At 44.4% G+C, this 22,508-nt stretch overlaps 1 protein-coding gene across 1 annotated transcript; it reads left to right on the forward strand.

Annotated features, from left to right (window-relative positions):
• The first annotated feature begins 4,454 nt into the window (after positions 1-4,454).
• On the forward strand, positions 4,455-19,687 carry igfbp3 (insulin-like growth factor binding protein 3). The gene is made up of 4 exons (XM_084011659.1): positions 4,455-5,009; positions 8,721-8,971; positions 11,014-11,133; positions 19,473-19,687. The coding sequence occupies exons 1-4, from the start codon at positions 4,646-4,648 to the stop codon at positions 19,596-19,598; spliced, it is 861 nt and encodes a 286-aa protein (XP_083867785.1). The 5' UTR covers positions 4,455-4,645; the 3' UTR covers positions 19,599-19,687.
• The last annotated feature ends 2,821 nt before the right edge of the window (positions 19,688-22,508 follow it).

Consider the following 22,508-nt stretch of genomic DNA (forward strand, 5'->3'; position numbering starts at 1 on the left):
TATACTGCTGGCCTTTTCCTGCTGCCTACCTTTGGTTACAGTTAGACTTTGTGAGAGTTAGGTTTAAGATGTCAATCCTCTTAGTGAGGACTTTGTCTTTGCAGTGACAACACTCTCTGATCCCGTCCATGCTGCAGGGCTGCATGTCTTTTGGAAAGCGTGGAAGAGTGTCTGAAGCGGCTGTGCCTGGTGAACAGTGAGCAGTGCTAGCTGTGTATGTGTGTCAGGACAGGAAGGGGAAACTGATCCTCTTAGTAGCCTGGAATTGGCCCATTCTCAGGAAAGTGTCACTTGAGTTGCTCAACCTGAAGCGCCAGGCGAGATTGTCTAGCCTTGTACCTCCTTCCCGTAGCAGCCTCCTCCTCCTCATTCTCCTCCCTCTGCCCGGGCCAGCCGTGGGAGGACTGCTGACCCAAAGACAGTCGGCGACTGCAAGCACATGACTGTGATCTTTCCAAGTATGCCATACCTGGCCTCCAGGCATGAGTTTAATCCAGGGTACGACACTCCCTGTTTGACCAATTAGAGCCTCTGCTGGGCAGGACCCAGACCTCCTGCTGAGAGCTGCCAGCCCAAACAAATGGCACAGATTTCACCGCAAAGACATCATAACACATGCTTGAACCCTAACCTATTCGCTTCTCGTTGCAGCTCACATGCAGCTCTCTTGATTAAAAACCGAATGTTAACTTTTTTTCCCTCTTCACTTTTCTAGCTCCGGACATTTCTCTTTCTGTCTTCTTCTGCTCGCCTCCAGATGTTTCTCTAACCATGTCATGCAGACAGTGAAAGAGAGAGGTCGGGCCATGTTCATTCCATCAATTTATTGAAAACAGATATAACAGGAAGAGTTCATTCCTGTAGAGCAGCGCTCATTACAGCAATCAATAAAGAGCAGCTGGTTTTAAAAGTGTGCGTGGCATTTAATAGATTTCAATAAAAGCTGCACCATTATCTCTAGAAAAAGGGTGATAACTGAACTTGTGCTGCAGAAGTCTCAAATGTTATAATGAGAATGCTTATATTTTCTGGAATATTTGCTCAAAAGTCATCTCTGTGCTTTCCAGGAACTACTCAAGTCACCCAGGGAAAATGTGGAAACTTTCAGGTTTATCCATGGTGGAAAACACATAAAAACTAAACAGGGCTGTGTTTACACAGTTGTTTACCTGCTTCATATCGACAGAAAATCTAAAGGGAAATTCTAACCATTTTTAGACACAGTTACAACAACAACTACAGGCCTTGAACTTTCTGGAAAATTATTCAACTGTCAGTCGTAACCTCAAAACAGGCAAATTAATGGGGTCTGAGGATGGTGGTTAACAAGGCAGATGTCTACCACCCAAGTTGGCATCCTACATATGGTTATATCCCATCTCCTTTGCTCTTCTAAAGTAAAAAAAAATACAAAAAAGAAGCAGTTTGAAGTATTAGGTGGTAATTCTTGATGTCAATTCTGATTATGATGGAACGAGTCGTTTTCTAGAATCCCTCAACTAATCCCTATATTTTGTAGTGGATTTACATTTACTACATGCATACAGTCTCAACGATTAAAGGCACCAAAACATCCCAGATGCAATTACAGTATCGGCCTTCAAGACGGACCCCGCTTCATTAGCCGATCTTCATGGTCCCCCATGACGGACGAGGCCTGTCCTGGCTGTCAGCACCCCAGCTGAGTTAAAGAGCACCAAATGATTTTCCTCTACACGAAGCTGGCAGAACATATTATTTATGATTTTTTCCCCCGTAAGCCACAGTCAACATCATTCAACTAAATTACATTTTAATTTTGCTCCCGATAGGAAAAGCAACCCGACTGTGTACAATTAAGGCAGTGAGACACAAAGCAGACTATCTTGAGACATTTCATTCGTGTTATGAGGATGTTTACCAAGTTAAAATACACTGATAAGAAAAAGGCCTCCATTTGGCTGCTTAAGGGAATGTCTAATTAATTTCAAATCTGTCAGCCCCTTGGAATGTGCTGAATCCTGCACGGAAATATTTTTCAAGGAAAACATGTGAAGAAGCAGGCAACAGTTTAAAAAATACTCTGTTAATATCCATCCAAGTTCACAGAGTGGCTTCCTTCTGCAACTTTGTCAACAATAATGTTGCAGTTAAACGTCCAGATAAAGTAGTTTTTAATGCTTTCACCATGTTACAATATCTCTGTAGTAATTACTACTGGACAAAAATCTTAACTCAATGTCAACTTACTGGCCTTGTTCATGAGTCTGAAATCATTTTTTTGTAATTTTCTGTCAGCCGACTCGCAGATCGACCATCTAAGAATTCCAACTGACGAAGCACTAAATAACAGTCCGGTCAACATGATGCATGTAAACAACCCACTTTTTGACCGAATAGATATGGAGGTCATAACACGACCAGTGAGTGCAGCGAGTGCTGATCGCGTAGCTCACATATGAATACAACTCATGTACACAGCAAGAAAAGTTGCTGCTCAAATCACTTGTGGAGGAAGGAAACAAATAAATCTGTCCAGATCCTTTCGTTCCCACAAAACCTCAAATTATAAAGTGCATTGTGCCAGTGTTACTGAGGACCTTCATTGACTTTGGGTTTCCAATTAATGATTTACAGCCTGAAATGTGCGGCATTGTGGGAATGTAACGCAGAGGAATGTTGACTGGGAGAGAGACGCCTTAACGAAAGAGGGATCAATAGATAAAGAAGTTTTAATAGTTTCCTTGATGGGGAGAAGACAGAAGGGGTGAGAGACAAAAGTGCATTATGCAAAATGAAGACAAGATTGTCGAGTAGATAAATAGTAGCTCTGATTTCTGTTCGCTAAAACTGCAACACGGTGTGCCAGCAGTTGTCTGATTTAATTTTAATGTTTTTATTACACCCAAACTGCCCTGAGGCAAATTATCAGGGACTGTAGCGACTCTGAGATCTGGAGGATCCAAATGCAGGAAAAAGTTAACGCTACGTCCCCATTGGTTGACTTTTACCACTTGCTCCCTATTCTGCATTGCATGATATCTGATTGAGCAAAAAAATAATTTGAGAATGTCACATCCATTTAGGCTGTTTATTTATTGTCTGAAAACCGGTTTAGCATCTTCGGCCAGGGAAACAATAACAGCACATCAGGATGAACCCTGTCACCTTTATGGTATGACAAATTAAACTGGGATTGTACTGTATTCACACAAAGGGGGCACAGTTTACCCAAAAGTGTCTTTTTGCTGAAGTAGTTTAAAGGGTAAGGGTGCTTGGTAAATCATACCGTGGACGGACAGGCAGACAATAAACAAGCCAAAGGTCAGAAGCGGAATATTTCAGACATGAAAAAATGCAGAAATAGAAAAAAAGTCAAGTAATAAGAAAACTAATCTTAGCTGGAGACGTTTTCTTGCTATTCCGGGGGTGTTTCATTACCCTTTGCTTGTTTTTTATAATGCAGTCTCAACACTTTTTCTGCTTCTGAGGTAGAAATCACACAATGGCCGATACTGATTGGTTTATTTTCTCAGTGTGTACCCCCCTCTCGCGTTTGTTATTGCAGAACAGGAGGATATGCTGGACAGGGGGGCGATGCTGAGCCTGCAGAATCTGAACATTTTCTTTCTAATAATTTGAAATCCTGTGGGGTCGAGGGGGGCATAGATGAGGGAAGGTGCAGGGGCGGTCTGGATGCTTGGACTTGTGGGGGGGGGTAGCAATGCAAAGTGCCAGATCACCAGGTCTGCTTAGGGTATGTGAAAGGTGAGCAGCGCTTCTGAAACTACTAGGGCGAAAGGGTCAGGTATGCAGCCTGGCCTGCACGTGCGCGGGTAGCTGAGGCCGATGTCCTGACTGACATGTGCATTCGAACACTGCAGCTTCTACAAACCAGAACAGTAAAGCAATACCCCGTTGGCTGCTCCCACCACTGAGCATGTGGTCACACAGATGCTCAAGTTATATGCAAAGAAATTATTGTTTTAGTGGGTTAATATGGAGGCCACCTACACACCTGCCCAGAGGAATGAGGAATCAGTATTGCATGTGGGGGGTACTACCAATGGCATTCGCTCACATACCTTTGATGTCAGCAGGGGATGTGGCCAGTGGTGTGGAAACCTCCACAGGTTTGGGAACAGTCAACACAGAAGAAATCCTCCCCGGTGCAGCATATTTCTCTTCTGTTGGAAATTTGCATCTGTGCACCTTATCTGCAACATCACAAATACATTAACATTACTCAAATGCAAGAGGAAAGTAACCAACACATTCATGCTACATGCCATCTGCAGCTCACCCTGCTCGCCTGTCTTTTGACACGAGGCCAAATTTCCAGGAATCAAACACCTTTGCTTTTTTTTTGTCGGATCAGCGTGCGCATGAGAGTCCTTAGTAAATTATTATAAGGGATTAAAAGAGTTGAACGTTTGAGCAGCTCTCTCCTCGGAGTTCTCCCTCATATCGGGGCTCTCCGTTTACATTATTCATACGGAGGAGGGTGTGACTTGTTGGCTCTTTTTCCGCCTGTATAAAACGAGAAGTTCGCGTAAATGAAAATACAGATGGAGAAGGCTAACCGGCTCGCTGTGTCACAGAGAGTCCCCTTAAGCCTGCGTGACAACTCACATACTGTCCCTTTGTGACCAGCTTAATCGGCAGAATGCCCGGTCTTTGCGTGCTTTGTCTGGCCGCCGCACTGGCTGCGTTCACCCGGCTTGCCGGCACCGTGGGGCCGGTGGTCCGATGCGAGCCGTGCGACGCCGGGGCGCTCCTGCAGTGCAAGCCGCTGCCGAAGGACTGCGCCGAGCGGGTGAGGGAGCCCGGCTGCGGCTGCTGCATGACGTGCGCTCTCGGCGAGGGACAGGCGTGTGGAGTGTACACGGCGCGCTGCGGCTCCGGCTTGACCTGCCAGCACCAGCCGGGGGAGAGCCGACCCCTGCAGGCTCTGTTGGAGGGACGGGGAGCGTGCTCCAGCGCCGCGTCCAAAAAACTCAACAGCATTCTCATCCCGGCGCAAAAAGCAGGTGAGACGCGTTGTTTTCAGTTGCGCTTGTTCATGGTTTGTGGACAATCTTGATGCGTTTTTTGAAGTGTGTGTGTTGTTGTTATTTAGTGGCTTTGACAGGCGCTTCACCCATGTGGTGTCGCTCTGTGTTGACCAGGTTCGGGAGTTCCCTGCGCATGGAAAAAACGATTAAGTGCGTTGTATTTACTGTGGATGAAATCATGATGCGTAGACTGATCTAATGAAGGTTTGAGGCGCACAACAAACATGCGTAAAATGTATTCTATGGGCTGTTTTGCACCCTGCCACAATGTAAAACACAATTTTCGTTCGTGGGGTTTTAGAGGGGTTGACACTGCGCAGTGATGAGTTCGCATGGGTTAAAACAAATCCCATCGGCTCCTGAAAGTTTCAGTGAATAACACCAGTTATGGCTCGGAGGTTTATGCAGCAATTTACCGTTGCTTTCCCACCAGGCGGCCACCGTTTTTTTCCATGCGCGCACAGTTGTGGACCATCATGCGTAAAATGGCTGATTCAATTTAAGGAATTAAAAGATTGTCGTTTTGGGGTTTGTAGATTGTTTGTTTCAAGAAAAGCACAACACTGCTCCTTCTCCCTAACGCACGCGCGCGCGCGCACACACATACAGGACCTGGCTCCTTCAAACCAATAGTTAAGGAATGCCACATACATACTGTAAGTATACAGTATTTAGCTGAGCGCAGACCATGTCCTTGTCTTCTGTAATGTCCTTATTTTCCTTCAAGTAAAGCTCGTGGATTTTTTTTTTTTTTTTTTTGTACACAGCATGAAAATATGTGCTGCTGCTTTCCTGGTCCAGGATGTGTGCCAAAACATCTCGGGTGTGTGGCAAAGGGGGAGATCATTTCTCTGAGTTCCCCATAAGCAACCAACACACGCTCAAATGCAGTACACACTCACAAGTCATGAGTCCTCAATGCTCATTGCATGCAGACCTTATATCTGCACTGTGTTTTGCGTGAATGGATGCATGCTGCTCACACTGGTGAAACGGCACACATGCCACCTACATGTGAATACACACTGTTGTGTGTTTAGGTACTGCTGACGTCAGGCCTCCAGCAGCCTCTGTGTGTTTTTTTCTTCCTGGTTATTTGGTTTGGCCACAGTAATGTGTGGTGTGCCAGTCACATTGTCACACACACACACACACACACACACACACACACACACACACACACACACACACTCTCTCTTATGTATCCACTAGCACACACACACACACACACACATTTGCAGTCTTACTTTTTCACATCCTGTCACTCAGCCTGTATATGTCTCTCTCTCTCTCTCTCTCTCTCTCTCTCTCTCTCTCTCTCTCTCTCTCTCTCTCTCTCTCTCTGTCATTTGTATGCACTTATCTCTATTTGCAGCATCTCATTTAAGACAAAACTAACATTATTCTTTCTAATTTGGGAGCAAAGAGATTCCTTTTATAGCCCTTGTCAGGCCTGCAAAGCAGAACACATTAAAGGACGACAATGAGACAGGTATCAATGCATCCTTATTTCCAGTATCTCCACTATTGGAGAGGGTTAAACATGAAGTAAATGATCCCAAGCGCCCCTGTTGGTCAGATTGTGTAAGTACAGCCCAGTGGTTTTCACCACCATCAGTCCCAAGCTCCAGAGCAGCCTCTCCTCCCAGACATTAACAAGCTCACCTCACCGCAGTTTGTGCTGTTTACCCCTGTGCCATTATACAAACAAATTGCGTAATCTGTTTATCTAAAACGCCCCAGACTTCCTAGAGAGGTTATATAAAAGTTTATATTGACAATAAAAATTAATTCTTGCAGGAATCTTAAAAAGGCTCAATATTTCTGTCCTCGGTTATGGACATTTACAGGCTTTTTTTTTTTTTTGCAGTGTTCAGAAAAACCGTGTGGAGGCTATATCAGGTCAAAGAGCATCTGTTGGTTTCTGATGCTGTCTTGTTGCAGTCCATGTTGTTGACATCCATGTTGTTATTCTAAGTTTCGGAGAGCCTGGGAGACTGGAGTCGCATCACGTCACTAATTGATCAGGTTGTCACGGAGAAAGGGTGGGCTGCCAGCCTGCCTGCCCACATGAGCTACACCCCTACATGCCCTCTGCCACCCTCACCGCAGCGCTCGAACACAAAATCTGCTTTGAGTTAACGGTTTGAGACTGTGTTTGGGTGTGTGTGTGTGCTGCTGCATGTGTGTTCCCATCGTCCCTCTGCCTCTTCGGGATGTCTTTAAGCTCAGTTCCCTCCTCCAATTGGGTGGTGGCATGGCCATCCGGGTGGCACATGGCGGGGGGGTTTGGTCCTCTCCTATATCAAGGAGAAGTGTTTGGAGCCCCCTCCTCACTTCTTCTCAGTCAGATTGTGCCCACTCGGTCTTTAACGATTTGACAGGAATCTTTGCCAGCACCACAGGCTATTAATATATCTGTTCCCTCATCTCCTACTTTACCTCTTACTGCCCTAACCTCCTCCTCTTTTAGGCCCAATCCCCTACACCCCCACCCGGCACATACAAGCACATACACACCATTTTCTTCTTCCCAGTGTCTGTTAAAAAGTCCTGTATACACCCAGTTCCTCTCTGTGACTATCTCTTGGTCTGCTTGGCATATTTTGGAAATTTGCGGATAAGGAATCGTCATGTTTCTGTTTATTACTTGGCTTTAGCTCCGGCTCCAAACAAGCCACAAGGCCATGAGCTAACTTTATTTCACCTCTTTTAAACTCGCCTCTCTTAGTCAGTCAATAATTCTCTGTGCTGGCATCAAAATATTTGATCAGAATACAAAAGTAAGAAGTAAGTTATGATGATATTTAGGTGTTGATTCACATCACATCAGAGTTATACCACAATTATAATATGTCAGCTTTGTTGTGGATGTCAAATCAATGTTGATAGTAAATGTAGTCGCTTGAAGCAATACTTTCCTCAGTGCATGCTATATTGACCGAGAAAGCTGAGTTGACTACAGGCAATCAGCCATATTTACTAGAGCTGAGTATACAGCTGAAGAAATGCAGCAGAAAGAGGCAGAAGCTGCAGCTGCAGCTGCATTAGCCTTGCAAGAGGATATAGCTGGCAGGGATTCTCCTGGCATCAGAAGCTTGTGTGCAATGCATCCTGGTACACGTAGGCACTGCCGGTATGACTATTTGAGCAGGAGCACTCAGCTTTCTCAGTCAATATAGCACGCACTGAGGAATTTATTGCTTCAGCTGACTACATTTACCATCAACATTGACTGGGCATCCACATAAAAAAGTGGCACATTTTCCCTTTAAGGTTGTTAAAAACCCATTTTAGGATTTATAAAAGCTTTATTTTATCCATCTAAACAAATAGATGGGAGATTTTACTGTTAATCAAGTCTACTGAAGACTAAAAAAACCACACCAAATCTGGACTAGATTAGCCTCTAGAGTTTAAGATTTGTAAAACCTTTATTATTTCTGTATTCAGATCGAAGAAAGACAGATAAGGGTATCCTAGTTCAGATTTGACAAATGTTACTACAGTGTGTGTGCGTGTGTGTTTTTTTTTTTATCTAGACCTGGTCTAATGCAAAAAATACAATAAAGTGCTTAATCAGATTTTTTTTCACTACTAAAATTGATGCAAAAGAGACCCAGACAATCACCTAAAACAGTTATATTATGTGATCTGGAAACTGATGGCTTACCTTTCCCCCTTCAGAGAGCGCTGGGAATCAGGTAGACGGCTGCGTCAACGCGACTGAAGCGCCGGTGACCGTGTTGCCCGGCGTGGCGACCGTGAAGGGTGGGCACAGCCGGGGCTCGATGGACACCAGGCCTCCGCTGCACAACAAGCTGATCCAGAAGGATCAGAATAAGAAGACTCAGAGCTACAAGGTGGAATCGGTGTCAGGAGGAGCCAATATGGACATGCACAACTTCTCCCTGGAGAACAAGAGGGAGACCGAGTATGTAAGTCACACCAAGAGGCAATGGGATGTCTGTTTTAAATGTTATAATGATGCTATTTAGAAGGCTAATGGCAGGTTCATAAAGACAGTTGTTGACTGTGAAATAAAATAAACGACCTGCGTCACTTGGTTAAAAAAGGCCGTTACGTACGTTACCAACCACGTTATATGAGCCCAACAAGCGTTAGAAGTCACTTAGATGTCTTGGCTGAAACCCGTTAGCTCGCTAATACATTTTTGGAAGTAAGCTAGCTCTCTGGCTACGTTTAACTTTGGAGAAAGTTAAACATTAAATTAATAAAGCTCGACGCAAATCACATAGCGATAGTGACCCCAGGGAGTCATTGAGAGGCTGAAAGAAGACATGCTAGCTAGTTAGCTCTAGCTACCTTGTATTTTGCAGGCAACATTTATCTGTTAAAAAAAAATCAAATTTGAAACCATTAGTGTTTTGAAAATGTACATTTCGAACCAAACATAACCGGTATAAAGAAGAGTTTCACAATGAGTGACTTAAAAGCAAGCTAGCTAGCTAGCTAGCTAATAACTTCGCCTGCTCAATTGCTAGCTACTTTGCTAACTAACTAACGTTGTAGAGCATTTACCTTAGCTGCCACCTTCACAAATGTTGACCTTTTTGAGTGACGTCTACTATGACGCAGTGCAGCCTCGTGTATCTGTCTTGTCAGGATACTTTTGACAGCGCTACCACTGAACTGACATAACATGATGGTAACCCACGCACTGCACTGTGTGCAGTATTGGGGAGTTACTCGTATGTATGTAATGGAGTTACTTTATGTAATTACAGAATACATGTAATTGTTACAGAGGGGGACACACATCTAATTACAATTACTAATCACAAGGTTGGTGATTACAAAGGGATCTGAAAATGTATAAGTGGTATTTTAATTGTGAAGATGCAGAGGTTCACAACATGTTTATGGCTGTCTTAAGATGACAGACATGACATGCAGCAAAGGTCCCTGGCTGTTGCAACTGTTCATGGTTGGCACCTGAACTACAAGGCGAATCAGGCTGCAGGTTTTCTGTATTTCCCGAGACTCCACCCAGTGATTAGCCCTCCTAGTAAAGGGGAACTCAGTGAAATCACCTGCTGAGGCAAGTGGCATTTTTCACAGAAGACATTTTGATTAGTCACAGTTGGAAAAAGTGCAGGTGTAAATAATACATTTAAAAAGCTGCTTTGATTTCAGGGCTCTGGTATTATTCATGCTGGCTCACTGTCATTCCCACTTGGACACCTGAATAGAACAGAGCCACTGTTGGTGTTTTTAGTTAAATCTGTGCTTTTCCTACTTTGACAAGTCAAAATATCTGCTGAGAAAAAGGCTCATGTGTTGGAATTAAACCTTACAGACTGCTTTTGGCAAGAATGCATATTACTGTCAACATGTGGTAGGTGGCGTGCGTGCAGCAGTGTGCAGGAAAAGACAAGATACAAACAGTATGGGGAAGCGCTCAACAAAACATTGCTCTGCAGAGCAATTTGTGGACAAGCACTCCACAGGGTGCCTTTTAAGTTATGTTTTAGTTTAAAAAAACATAAATATAGTTGTATTTTTTCAAAGAAGGTACCATGTTTTCCAGAAAGTTGACATCTAATTTTAGGACTTAACCTCAGTGGGGTCATTCATCTCTGAAGCGCTGTTCACAAGAAAAAAAAACGTTAACAAAAAAATACCAGACTTTGCATAAAAAAAGATATGTTAAGATTATGTATTTTGATATGATGTCACAGCCATGAATCCACAGTTATATATATATATATAAATATATATGTATTGCTCAAAGGATGTGTTTGAACAAATTATTTGATCATACACTGGGAAAAATGCTTTTCTTACTTTAAAAGGGGGGAAGTTAATGGGACATTCAGGGTCCAGGGGGTTGACATTTATAGAGTGATGTTCACCATTAACTTCTATAACTGCACTCCTCATGTTCCTTGTGTGTGTGATTGTGTAAGGGTGAGTGTGTAACACTGGCGTCATCGTGGTGTGTTTGCCGTGTTGCTAGGGGCCGTGTCGGCGGGAGATGGAGAGCATCCTGAGCAGTCTTAAAATCAGCAACGTGCTCAACCCAAGAGGCTTCCGCATACCCAACTGTGACAGAAAAGGCTTCTACAAGAAAAAACAGGTGAATGGCTCTCCCTGCTGTTTCATCTATTATTTTCCCTCACACACTTAAACACACACACACACACACACACACCTGCGGACAGGCAAAAAGACCCACCGCATGCCTGAACACCTCCAAAGAACCCTGCCGACTCATCCCACCCACCTACACATGCACAATCCCCCCTCCCACCCCTCTTTTTTTTTGCAGCTCAGGTTGCCTTGACAGCCACATCACCACTATATTATCAGAATGGCTAATAACCATGTATTACTCCGGTAAATGCACTGCAGCCGTCTGACTCATGCCTCACAGGAAATGAAGTCGGTCAGGTGTGTTTGTGGGTGTGTGGTGTGGGAGAGTGTGGGGGGTAGGGATGTAAGAATGTGGTCTGGGAGTGTGTGTGGCACGGTAGATGTGGCAGCAGGGGAGTGTATGTATGGCGCTTGTTTGATGGCGGTAGTTTTGGTGAGGGTGTGTAGGTGTGGGGTGCTGTTGGTGAGGTAAAAAAAACAAACAGGCTGTCACTGGTTTAGTTTTTCTTGTCCGTGGTACAGCAGACTTGGGCCACCCATAGCCTGCTCATTTGTAAGACGGGGGGGGGGGGGGGTGCATGGAGGATGGGAGGTGTGGCGGGGCATTGCTGAGACTTACAGCATGTCAAATAAATACCGCCATCCCGTTTTCTGCGGTCGGGAGCCTTATCGGAGGGATTCCTCAGAGCTAGAGCCCGTTCTGAGAAACACATGAGTCACCAAAAAAGCACCATGAGTCAGAGACCAACTCGAGCCATAACAGACACACACACAATAAAATCATCCTCTCAGATTCCTACCTCACTCTTTCCCCAAAGTCTCCAAAGTGCGGTTTCGTATTTACTTTTATTATTATTATTAAAATCAGACACTTCCTTTTTCTTTTCCTGGATTTCATCAACAAATACAAACACACCAGGAAAAAGTGTCAGTTCTGGTCTAAGTGTGTATCTGCAAATGTATGTGTGTGTGTGTGTCTGTGTGTGTGTGTGTGTGTGTGTATGCATGTGTGCAGCAGTGTGCCAGGTCTTGTTGCCCTTTTCTTAGAGGGCCGGTGGGGTGCAGGGTGTTGTGTTAAATCCAACCGAGGGGATGTGCCTTCACGGTGTGTTGCAGAGATTTATGACCGGAAACACAGCGAAGAGGAGACCGTGTGAACCGTCTAGGGTGACAATACTGTGAAAAGAAGGCAGCCGGGGGGGGGGGGGGGGGGGGGGTAGAGGGGGGTGCAAGGGCTGAGGGGGTGGATGGGTGAAGCACTGAGCAGAGGAAAACAGGGCCATAACCATACACATGGTACAAGCTGTTGTAGAATCTTTAAGTGACTCCCACGTCAAAATTCTTTTAATACCCAATACTCACAAACTGTTGAAAGGTGGCCAGTAGTCTCACCTTTCTTTTTCTGACAAATAGTACCAGGAATTAAACTGAGAACTAACACATCCAGTTAGTAGTTCCAGGAAGGAAAGATAACAACTATAAATTTTAGGCTATGTGCAGGAACTCAGCTGCATTGCTATTGTTTTAATCCCTTCCCCACTCCACATGGCGATATAAGAGCCACTTCTTGCTTTTACTTTAAATGAAGGCAGATGTTGAAGCAATTTTGAGGCTTGTGTTTAATCAGCTTGTGACAGTAAGTAGTACTGCAGACTCTGCAGCGATAGTTGCAGGGCCACCAGAAAGTACTAACTCTTGTTGGGCAGTGACGGGAACACTGGAAGCAGGTTGATCCGGTCAGAATACAGAAAAAAAGGTCCTGAACTCCTAATAAGGTTTCTGGCTTCCTGGAAAAGAAAAGGCAACTGTGGTGGGATTAGAATTAATGTCGGTTATAATGGATTCCAGTCGTGATGGGTTTTCACAGCAGAAAAAAGGATCAGCATGATCATAGAAACTTGTGAAACCACTTCTGCAGCATAATTTGCCTTCCTTCAAGTCCACTCCGCATTCTATGCTCAGTATGTGGCAAGCATACTGTGTTCTGCCAAAATATGTCTGCACACCCACTGCTGTCATTTGTTGCTCTCCACATTTGGCACTTGTGACGGTGGCCTAGTGGGTTGTTAAGCTGCTCACGGTGCATGCTTTTATTCAGCTATGTTTTGAGGAAAACAATGATTATTTCAATATACTGAGCAAACGGCTGGATTGTGAAGAAGTGGATGAAGGCCCAGGGGCCGAATGGTGTGTGCAGTGTGTCATCTGACCACGTTTGAAGTGTTTGTAGCTGTTCCAGAGCGGCCAGCTTTCTCGATTCTGCACACCTGATCAACCGCTTGTTTATGCAATTGGTGTTTTGGAAAGTTCTTGAAATTGTCCGCCGCTTTTCCAATACTTTTTTAAGACTACCGTTTAAATACTAGAAGGATTGATTGGGTGGTAGAATATTGTTTGAAGGGTCAACTATCACGAGGGAAAAGTCCCAAGCATGTATGTGTGTGGTTTTCAGTGTACATGTTGCTGGTAATATGAGCGGCCCGGCTCTGTAGGAGACGGCTGAGCAGCGTTAGCCCTACTTCGGCTACACAGAAAGCTATTTTTAGCAGCAGTTATATGAATTGGCCCAGTATCCCAGTTCAGGCCATGCAGGCCCAACACTGACCCACTCATTACACCCCTCAAATCCCCCTCTCTTGCTCTCTCTCTCTCCCTCTCTCTCTCTCTTATTCATCATTTCACCCACCCACCCTTACCCCCATTGTGCCCTGCCTACAGCCATCCACCCGTCTTTTGTTCTGCCTGCCTGCTCCATCATTCTGTCCATCCTGCCCTTCCGCCCACCTGGCTTGTCCTTCCTTGTTTGGCCAGGAATCACCCTGCAAGGGTTGTGAATGAAACGACAGTGTCTGCGTCTCTCTGTGTACTCCTTCAGAGTTCAGTGTGTGTGTGTGTGTGTGCGTGTGTGTTAAGAGGAGGAGGATGAAGAGTGGGTTAAGGATGTGAGCCAGGTGCCTGCGTACCCTTATCCCTCCTCCCCCTGACAGTGCCAGGCCCGTAAGGACTGACTTATTGAGCGTGACTCAGAAGGATCTGTGGAAATGTACACACTGACCACAATGGCTTTATAATAACTGGCCAACCTTCGGGGACCCAGACATCTATTTTCACTCTGTCTCTCCCTCGTTCTGTTCCCTCCCTGGATGTCTAATCCACCTCGCCTTCCTTCTCACTTGGGCATATGAAGTTGTTTTTTTGGTTTGTAAAATAGTCATATATTTCAATACCAGTGACACTACATCAGTATATGTGTCTTAACACGGGTATCTGTGAGAGGATTTAAAAATAGGAGTTATAATATCAAAGAGTCTTTTTACTATTCATTGCTTGATTTTTCAGATATATTTCAGTTTATGTTAAAAAGTGTTTGATAACCCATCATGGTATGTTTTACTTAATTATCACTATCATTATTGATTGATCTAGTCATTTGATACCAGATTATCCTTTCCAGCTTTAAGAGACCTTTATGTTGTAATCTAACAATGTCCTTGGGATTGATGGGAAGTTGATATTTTTAGTTGATAAATTACTTGGATGGTAATCAGATTTGCCATTTATTCATTTTCTGTTGCGACTAAATTTGTCTCATTTTAAAAAGTTCCTCTCGTGTCTCTTCACCTCCAGTCATAACTGATATTGATTCTGTAGGCTCCTGATTTAAGGTTTGGGTGGCTCCTTCTAAAACAAACAACAAATTATTCTGGTGTTGAATTCACTGGGATTCTCATTAAATCATTTTTTAGAAAACGCAATATCCTGCAGCTACTCCCAATGCTACACACACACACACACACACACAGATGCACCCTCTTTTACACAAATACATATATGTGCGCCCCTTTACACACACACACAGAAGCACCCTCTTTTACACAAATACATATATGTGCGTCCCTTTACACACACACACACACACACACACTGCATTTTATGAACTTGTGTTTATCCTGTGGTCAGACCAGGCTCTTTTTAATGTCCGTAAAGCCCAGCAGCGCTGCTATTAGCAATAAAGACCGGCATCAAGAGCACGCATTCATACACACAACACACACCCATACACACCCCATAAAGGTGGCATTATAAATGTGAAATGGGCTTTTTTAAGTGACGGCCATGTGGACCACGCAGGGCCAGTGTCCGGGCTGTAGGGCTGAGAATAAGGGCCACAAGATCCACGGTTCAGACTCTGTGCTCGGATTAGTGAGCACCTTTGAATAATACCCCCACATACACTAACAAGTTAGTGTATGGAGTGTATACTAGTTAGTGTATACTAGTTAGTTGACGCTAACGCAAACTCCAGAGGCAAGCCAATTTTATAGTAAAAGAACAATGAAGGACTTATGTTATTGCAGCGTCATTCACTTGTTTCAATTCATTTGTCTGTTTGTGTTTCAAACAGAGCCTTCAGAGGACATTTGTAGTCAAGAAATTCCAAAGATATATCAGAGATCATTTTTATTTAGATACCTCACTCACCACGTATCTTGATCGCAATTCTTAGAATAAAATCATTTTCTATAATTTTCTTAAGAATTCTTACAGAGATAAAAATGTATGTTGATGTTATGTGTTTTAAAACATTTTTTTTTTTTAAAGAATAGTGGCTATTTTCTTCTTTAAAGTTTAACGGGGTTTCCATTTGTTGCGAACACAGTTAGCTGTTTTCATCCGTGATTTGTCACTATTTTTTACACAAAGCACTGCAGGCGAAGTGAAATATGCTTGATTGGCATGTGATATTGGATGACTGTTGGAATACATCATCGCCACCGTACAAAGCAAAGTACAAACTTATGAAAAGCCACTATTGGAGCCTCAGGTGGTGAGTGTAGATTAGTTTGTGGTTGGGTATTCCTTCAGTTTACCAGGATTGGTTTGTATTTTAAAAGGAAACCAGTGTAAAACTAATGTTCACAACAAAACGCGTAAAAAATCTGGCATCCTTTCCTTAGCAAAACGTTTAGGTCTTTGGTATTCTCTAATGTGTGTGTGTGTGTGTGTGTGTGTGTGTGTGTGTGTGTGTGTGTGTGTGTGTGTGCGCGTGTGTGCGTGTGTGTGTGTGTGTAGATTGAAGCAGTAAAGAAAGGATTGCTTGAGATGACTGCTAATAGTTCTCAGATGAAAGAGAGACTGAGCGGAAATTCAGAGGTAGCCAAGCAACAGGGGAATGCACACATGCACATTTTGCTCTTCCTTCTTCCCTTCCGCCTCTCCTTTGGCTTTTCAACCCTCACACACACACACACACACACACACACACACAGGCAGGACTCCATCATCATTAACCAGAGCAGAGGAACACAATGTTAAGCTCCTCTCCGCAGTCTTGTCCACTGGGTCAGGGCTAAAATAGAAGTTGGCCGCAGACTCAGACGATGGCACTGTGAGGGGGAATGGAGGGAGGAGAGAAGGGAGAGACCGAAAACAGAGTAAGACAGAAGAGAAGGAGGAAAACAGAAAAGAACATCTCGATGATGTTAGCGTGTGAGAATAGGGCGTGTTGGGCTGCGTACTCCCCCCAGACTGTTGCAGGAGTTGTTGGCGAGGTATTTTAATAGGCCTCTGTCTCTATAAAGCTGCCTTTGATCATGCGCTCAGGCTGCACGTGGATGTTGACTATGCCGGAAACAGACACCTGGTCACACTCTAAAGCCTGTCTGTCTGCCTCTGCGTGGCTGCGCAGCCGCCTACAACGCAGTCCCAGAGTATTAGGAGAGTTTTCTTTTGCCTATTTTGGAGAATATCTCCAAAGGGAGTTGGAGGGAGTAGCATAGTGCACGGGCTCTCAAAGTTTTGTTACTTAAGACCCACCTTCACAAATAAATGAGAAACAAATAACCTGTGAGTTGCTGTTATCTGTAATGACTAAAATAAATACCCTCACCCATCGGCGCCTGCCATTATGAATGAAAAGCTAGGCAACACTGTTTGTCTCCACCAGATAATATGTAGTGATATAAACGTGGTCACTGAAATTATGAATTTAAATGATTGTTTTTTTATTGATGTCAATTCTTGAGCATATAAAAATAACTGGCTTTCCTTTTTTTTTTAATCCAACCATCTGGCAGTATCCCACTAGGTGGCGCTCTAAGGCGAGGACAAAACTATAGGAAGTTACTAAAACCGTTACAGCACACAACCACAAAATGTTGTTTTTACATTTAAGCAGATGAGTTTATTGAGACTTGGAGAGTGCGTGTTTTTTTACACTTTGGAAATAGTGTTTATGCGAAGCTAGGCTAGTGGTCTCCCGGCTAACGCTCCACACCGGACGTACAGACGTGAGAGTGGACCGATCTACTTATGCAATTCTTGCAAAGAGCGCCAATGCCCTACAGACACCGATGTTGACTGTTGTTTGAAGATGCGGAGCCAACACGATGTTTTCAATGTGAGCCAACACACCAGCGGCGTCCTGACACGACACCACAAGATGGTGCGCGTCCCCATAAAGCGTTGTCCTGATCCCCAGTGTCAGCGTTCGTCAGCTCTTCAGAAAAGCAGCTATTAAATCCCATTTGCTCCTTAACTGATCGTATCTCGGCCATCCACTTCCGAGCTGGTTTGTGGTCTGATTCCCAGCTCCTCCTGTCCACAAGGGGAAGTTTCCTCAAGCATGACACTGAACCACATCGCTCCCAATGTTTGCTGATGAGAAAATATTTGTTTTAAATGCACCGTGGCCAGCATCTTCCAAATCTGTAATGCATTGAGGGTTGCTTGACAATGTGAATATTGGTTATTTTGACGAATGACCAGTGTCGTTTGTTAGCGACCTACAGCCTCGATAGTATACGGATGTGATCTACTGTCAAATACCAATACATAGTTGCATACGTACGAGTGTATTTGCAGGTTTTCTATCCTTACCTGAAAATCAATGTAATGTCCCTGGCAGCCATTGGCTTCCCTTCATCTCTGTAGGATATTAACATAAAGATTGCTCACGAAACATGCTTTAACTGATCCATTACATTCAACTTTTTCTAAAGTCCACATTTCATGGTGGTGAAGATGAATTTAAGAAAATTGCATGCTTTCTGTTACTTAGAGAAGAATGAATGTAGACTGTGTATGTTTTATGATTGTAGAAGTCACGCAAGTTTCAAGAGTCTCATGATGATTTTCATATCGTACAGAAATGAATAGGGACCAGTGGCTCCTTGGTAAAGCAAGGGATTTGTAGTCAAATTAAAATCCACAAGTTTGTTCTTTTCATGCTCAAAGTAAGCAGTTAAACCTCAATTGAAATCCAGCGTTCTGGTGTGCAGAGACAACTATATATACTTGTGGACTGCCCCCTGTGGGGCATCTGATATTACTGCGTGTGCATGTGTGCAGGTGGGGGGTATGCATACGTACAGTAGATACAACTCTTGTTTGTGTGCGCCTGCATGTTTGCTGATGTGTGTTTATGTGCGTGCATGCATGTGCACTCGTGCACGCGCAGGCCATAATCAGCTCCAGATGATTTTGAGTGTCTGCCAGTTTCCCAGAATAGCAGCGCTGGTTTCCTTGCAGCCCTCCAACTGGCCTTGGCAAATATTTTAGCAACTCCGTGTTTACCTTCACACTCCTTCACTCTCACTCAGTGCGTTCCTCATTGCCTGCCCCTTTCTATCGAAAATAATCTGCTTTTTCATCGTTTACCCCCACTGGTCTGGAGCCCGATAAATAAACAGCCCATAGAAGGGACAAACTCCGCGGCATGCTGGTTGCACGTGGCCTGCCCGAGCGAGACCCTCCCGCTCGGATCTTGATACATTTATTATCGTCTTTCACGAGGCGAGCAGCTGCATCGTCTGCTGTGTTTATCTGTGATAGTTCCTGCACAAAAAAAGCTGGGAGGCAGCTCCAGACAGCAGGGCATTCCTGTCCGTGATCAATGAGGTGTTTGTCTTATTGGAGTTCTGCTGAGGCATGACTTGGCCTCCTGACAAGCATCCGAAATCTGAAAGCCAACAGAGAGAGATAGAGTCTTTTTATAACACACACATGCACGTTGGAGATGGTGTTGATAAAGCCGTGTCAGGGTAATTCCTCACCTTGGAAACGCTAATCTGTTTTCACACAGTGCGACTCAGAGTGAGTCCTCCGCTACTTTCCAGCCTTTCGTCTCTGCGGTAAACTAGAGGTGGAAGTCGCAGCTTGTTGAGTCCACGCCTTGCTGCTGCCACCTGTCAGCGCAAACTATTGTTGAAGGCTGTACATGTTCATCTTTGCACAGTGTTTAGTAAAAGCAAACAAGTATATTCATTATACTTTCTCAACCACTTCTTTTTTCTTCTTCTTTTTTTTTTTTTTTTTTTGCAGTGCCGTCCATCCAAAGGCAGGAGGCGGGGCTACTGCTGGTGCGTGGACAAATACGGGCAGCCTCTGCCCGGCTACGACGGCAGGGAGCGGGGCGAGACGCAGTGCTACAACCTGGAGAGCAAATGAGCGGACGGAGGGACGACGAGTGGATGGAGAGAGGAAGACAGAGGATGGGGGGAGGGGACCGGGGGGCACAAGGAGAAAGACAGAGAGAGAAAGAGCCTACTTTGCTCTTGCATGTAGTTTTATGTAAACATTTGAAGGGGCTCTGGACCTTTTTTGATTTCAGGTCCGATTTCTGTGGCAGAGTTAGGTAGAGAGCGAGGGGGAGTGGGGGGGGAAAGGGGCGGAGCACAGCCTCGGCCACCGGCCAAGCCTCCTGTCCATCACAGCTATCTGTCCTGTGCTTAGGGAACCTTTATCCTTTCTTTAAAACAAAAAAAAAAAGCAAAAAAAACAATGAAGCTGAAAGCTGAGCGAGAAGGGGAAGAAAGAGAGTATCCTACCATCTGCACTATTCGCTTAGAGAGAGAGGAAGGAGGGACTTTTCCACTCACTTTTAAAAAAGGACTCGTTTGTGACTGTGACCCGAAAGAACCGCACCACCACCGTTTCTATTGTGCGTGTCTGTCTGTGAGTGTGTAACCGTGAGTCTGTGTATGTGTGTGTGTCTTTATGTGTGAGCACTTGCATAACATATGTGCACAGCTGCATGTCTGTGCAAGATGGCGTGCGAGTGTACACCTTTCCCAAAAGTGTTTATTTGTGTAAATACTGTATGTTTCTAAGCTCAGTTTAGAGATGTCAGACTGCCCGTCCCCAGCTCCTACTCCATTAAACAATGCAGAAAAAAAAACACATCTCTGGCTCAGGGTCCCATCTTGAAGTGAAGGATTATGGGATGGCAGGGCTTTGGCTTCTTATTCAGCTCCAAGGGCCCTTCTTGCTGCCTCTGGCCTGTCCCTCGCCCTGCTGTTGGGAAGGGAACAGAGGCGAACCATGCAGTTACAGTGCCTTAAAAACAAACGTTTCCATGCCTCCCCTCCGCTTCACCCCCTGTAGTCCTCCAGTAAAGGAAGACTTCACTGAAAATCCACCTTTTGAGTTTCAAATAATCGTCTGCCACAGGCTTGAAATGTGGCTCTGAAAGTAAATTGGTAGCTTACAGCTTTTGTGGTCGACAGCGGCTGCAGTTATCTTGGATTCACAACATCCACTAAAGACTTAAAGGATGATCCTGCAAAACCGACCCCGAAAACATCCATAGGAACTTCTTAAACCACTTCTCCTGCAGGTTTCGAGGTACGCTACTCCACAGAAGACACATGAGGTATCGAGAGTTCTGAATTCAGCTTTAATAGAGAAAGCTGGTTCAAGATTTCTGGATTGTTCCCCACATCAACGATATGTGTTTCCAAACATGCGCCAATCAAGATTGGAAACAACAAATGGCAATTAAGTCTAACTATCAGGCCTCCCAAATATGGCCACGCTTTCAATCATGCAAAAGGAAAGTGGAGAGGTGGATTTATTTGAGTTTCCATGGACGTTTTGTTATTTACTTATACATACTGGGTTTCCAATCAAGTCCACTGTAACAGGTGTGAATGGCGGGTATTTGAAACTCAAAGGGCAGATTGTTGGTGGAGTATTATGATGAGGTGCTCACATGCCGCCCTGCAGTCTTCAGGATGAGTTTAGTTCAGATTAGCGTGTCTTCCGTCTCCTCCCCAGCACATCCATGTCACCGTTCCACTCTAACCTGCTCTCCTGTCCCCTCCTCCCCGTCGTGTCCCGCGTCTATCATGCAGCTCCGGTGCTGAGGTCCTCCAACCCTACATGTCTAAAACGTTGTCCTCGTCTGTGTGCCTGATCACGTCCCCGTCTCCCACCTACTAACCCACGAGCTGTTAGTCCAGCACCCTGCCCCGCCCTCCGGTCCCTTTCCTGTCAGTGGTGCAACCTGGTGTACGCTTGTTTGAACGGGACGAGCCCGTTGTGACCGGCCCGCCATGCCGCAGGTGCCAGCTGCCCCTATGCTTCAAGCCCAAGCACAAGCACTTAAAGCACTTTAGCTGCGCCGCTACTCGTCAATGCATGCAGTTAAAGACAATTGGACCTATCTGCATCGGCATACCTTTCCTTAGAGGTAATGTCAGATGAAACAGTGCGATACTGTAAGAAAACAATAATAATCCAGGGAGGAGGGAGAAAAAATGAAAAAAAGAAACAACAACAATGAAGCTACACCAGGACTTCTGACAGAAAACTTAGCGAACACCCCTCAGAAAATTTCCATTCAATGCAACTATTTTCTTCTTTTTTTTTTTTTTTTTTTTTTGTTGTTGTTGTTTTTGTTTCTTTGAAAACTGCTTGTATGATCATATGCCAACAAATCTCCACGAGGTGGACACAGCACCAAATATGCATTCACACAAGTGGTAGGGGGTCTGAGGGAGGAGGCGGCGTCCTCCCCGAGGAGCTTCCTGCCCGATGCTCTCCCACATCCTGTGTAAAGACTTGAAAAGTGGAGAGAGTGCCGACAAAGAATGCTTGCCCAGTAGCTTGGTAGCATGAAATCGGCCGTACACTTCCTTTAATAGAGAGCAGCAACTTACAACCAACCTGTTGGTGCTATATCCCATCTATTCAAAGACTTGATGTACGGGGAGGAACATACATACAAAATGTTTAAGCTATTCCCTCCCTAATATTTGTAAGTGTGTCTTTTTATATATTATTATTATTATTATTATTATTGTTATTATTATTTCCTGGCCAGCTATGTGTCTGACTAGACATCATGTACAGTACTTAAAAAAATAAAAATTATTTATCTAAGAAAGAATTATAAGCTGTTCCAAACTAGGTTTTCTTATGAACAATTCAGTGACTCACCGATTGCACAGCAAAGTCTATATGATTCAGTGTATTTTGGGGAATATAATCACTAATGAATGTTTTATTTTTTAATGAACCTTTTTTGCATCTGTTGTTTAGCAGGGTCATTTGTAAGCTCCGATGCCCAGCAGGCGA

The sequence above is a fragment of the Eutrigla gurnardus genome (assembly GCF_963514095.1).
Source record: "Eutrigla gurnardus genome assembly, chromosome: 6".
Lineage (NCBI taxonomy): Eukaryota > Metazoa > Chordata > Actinopteri > Perciformes > Triglidae > Eutrigla > Eutrigla gurnardus.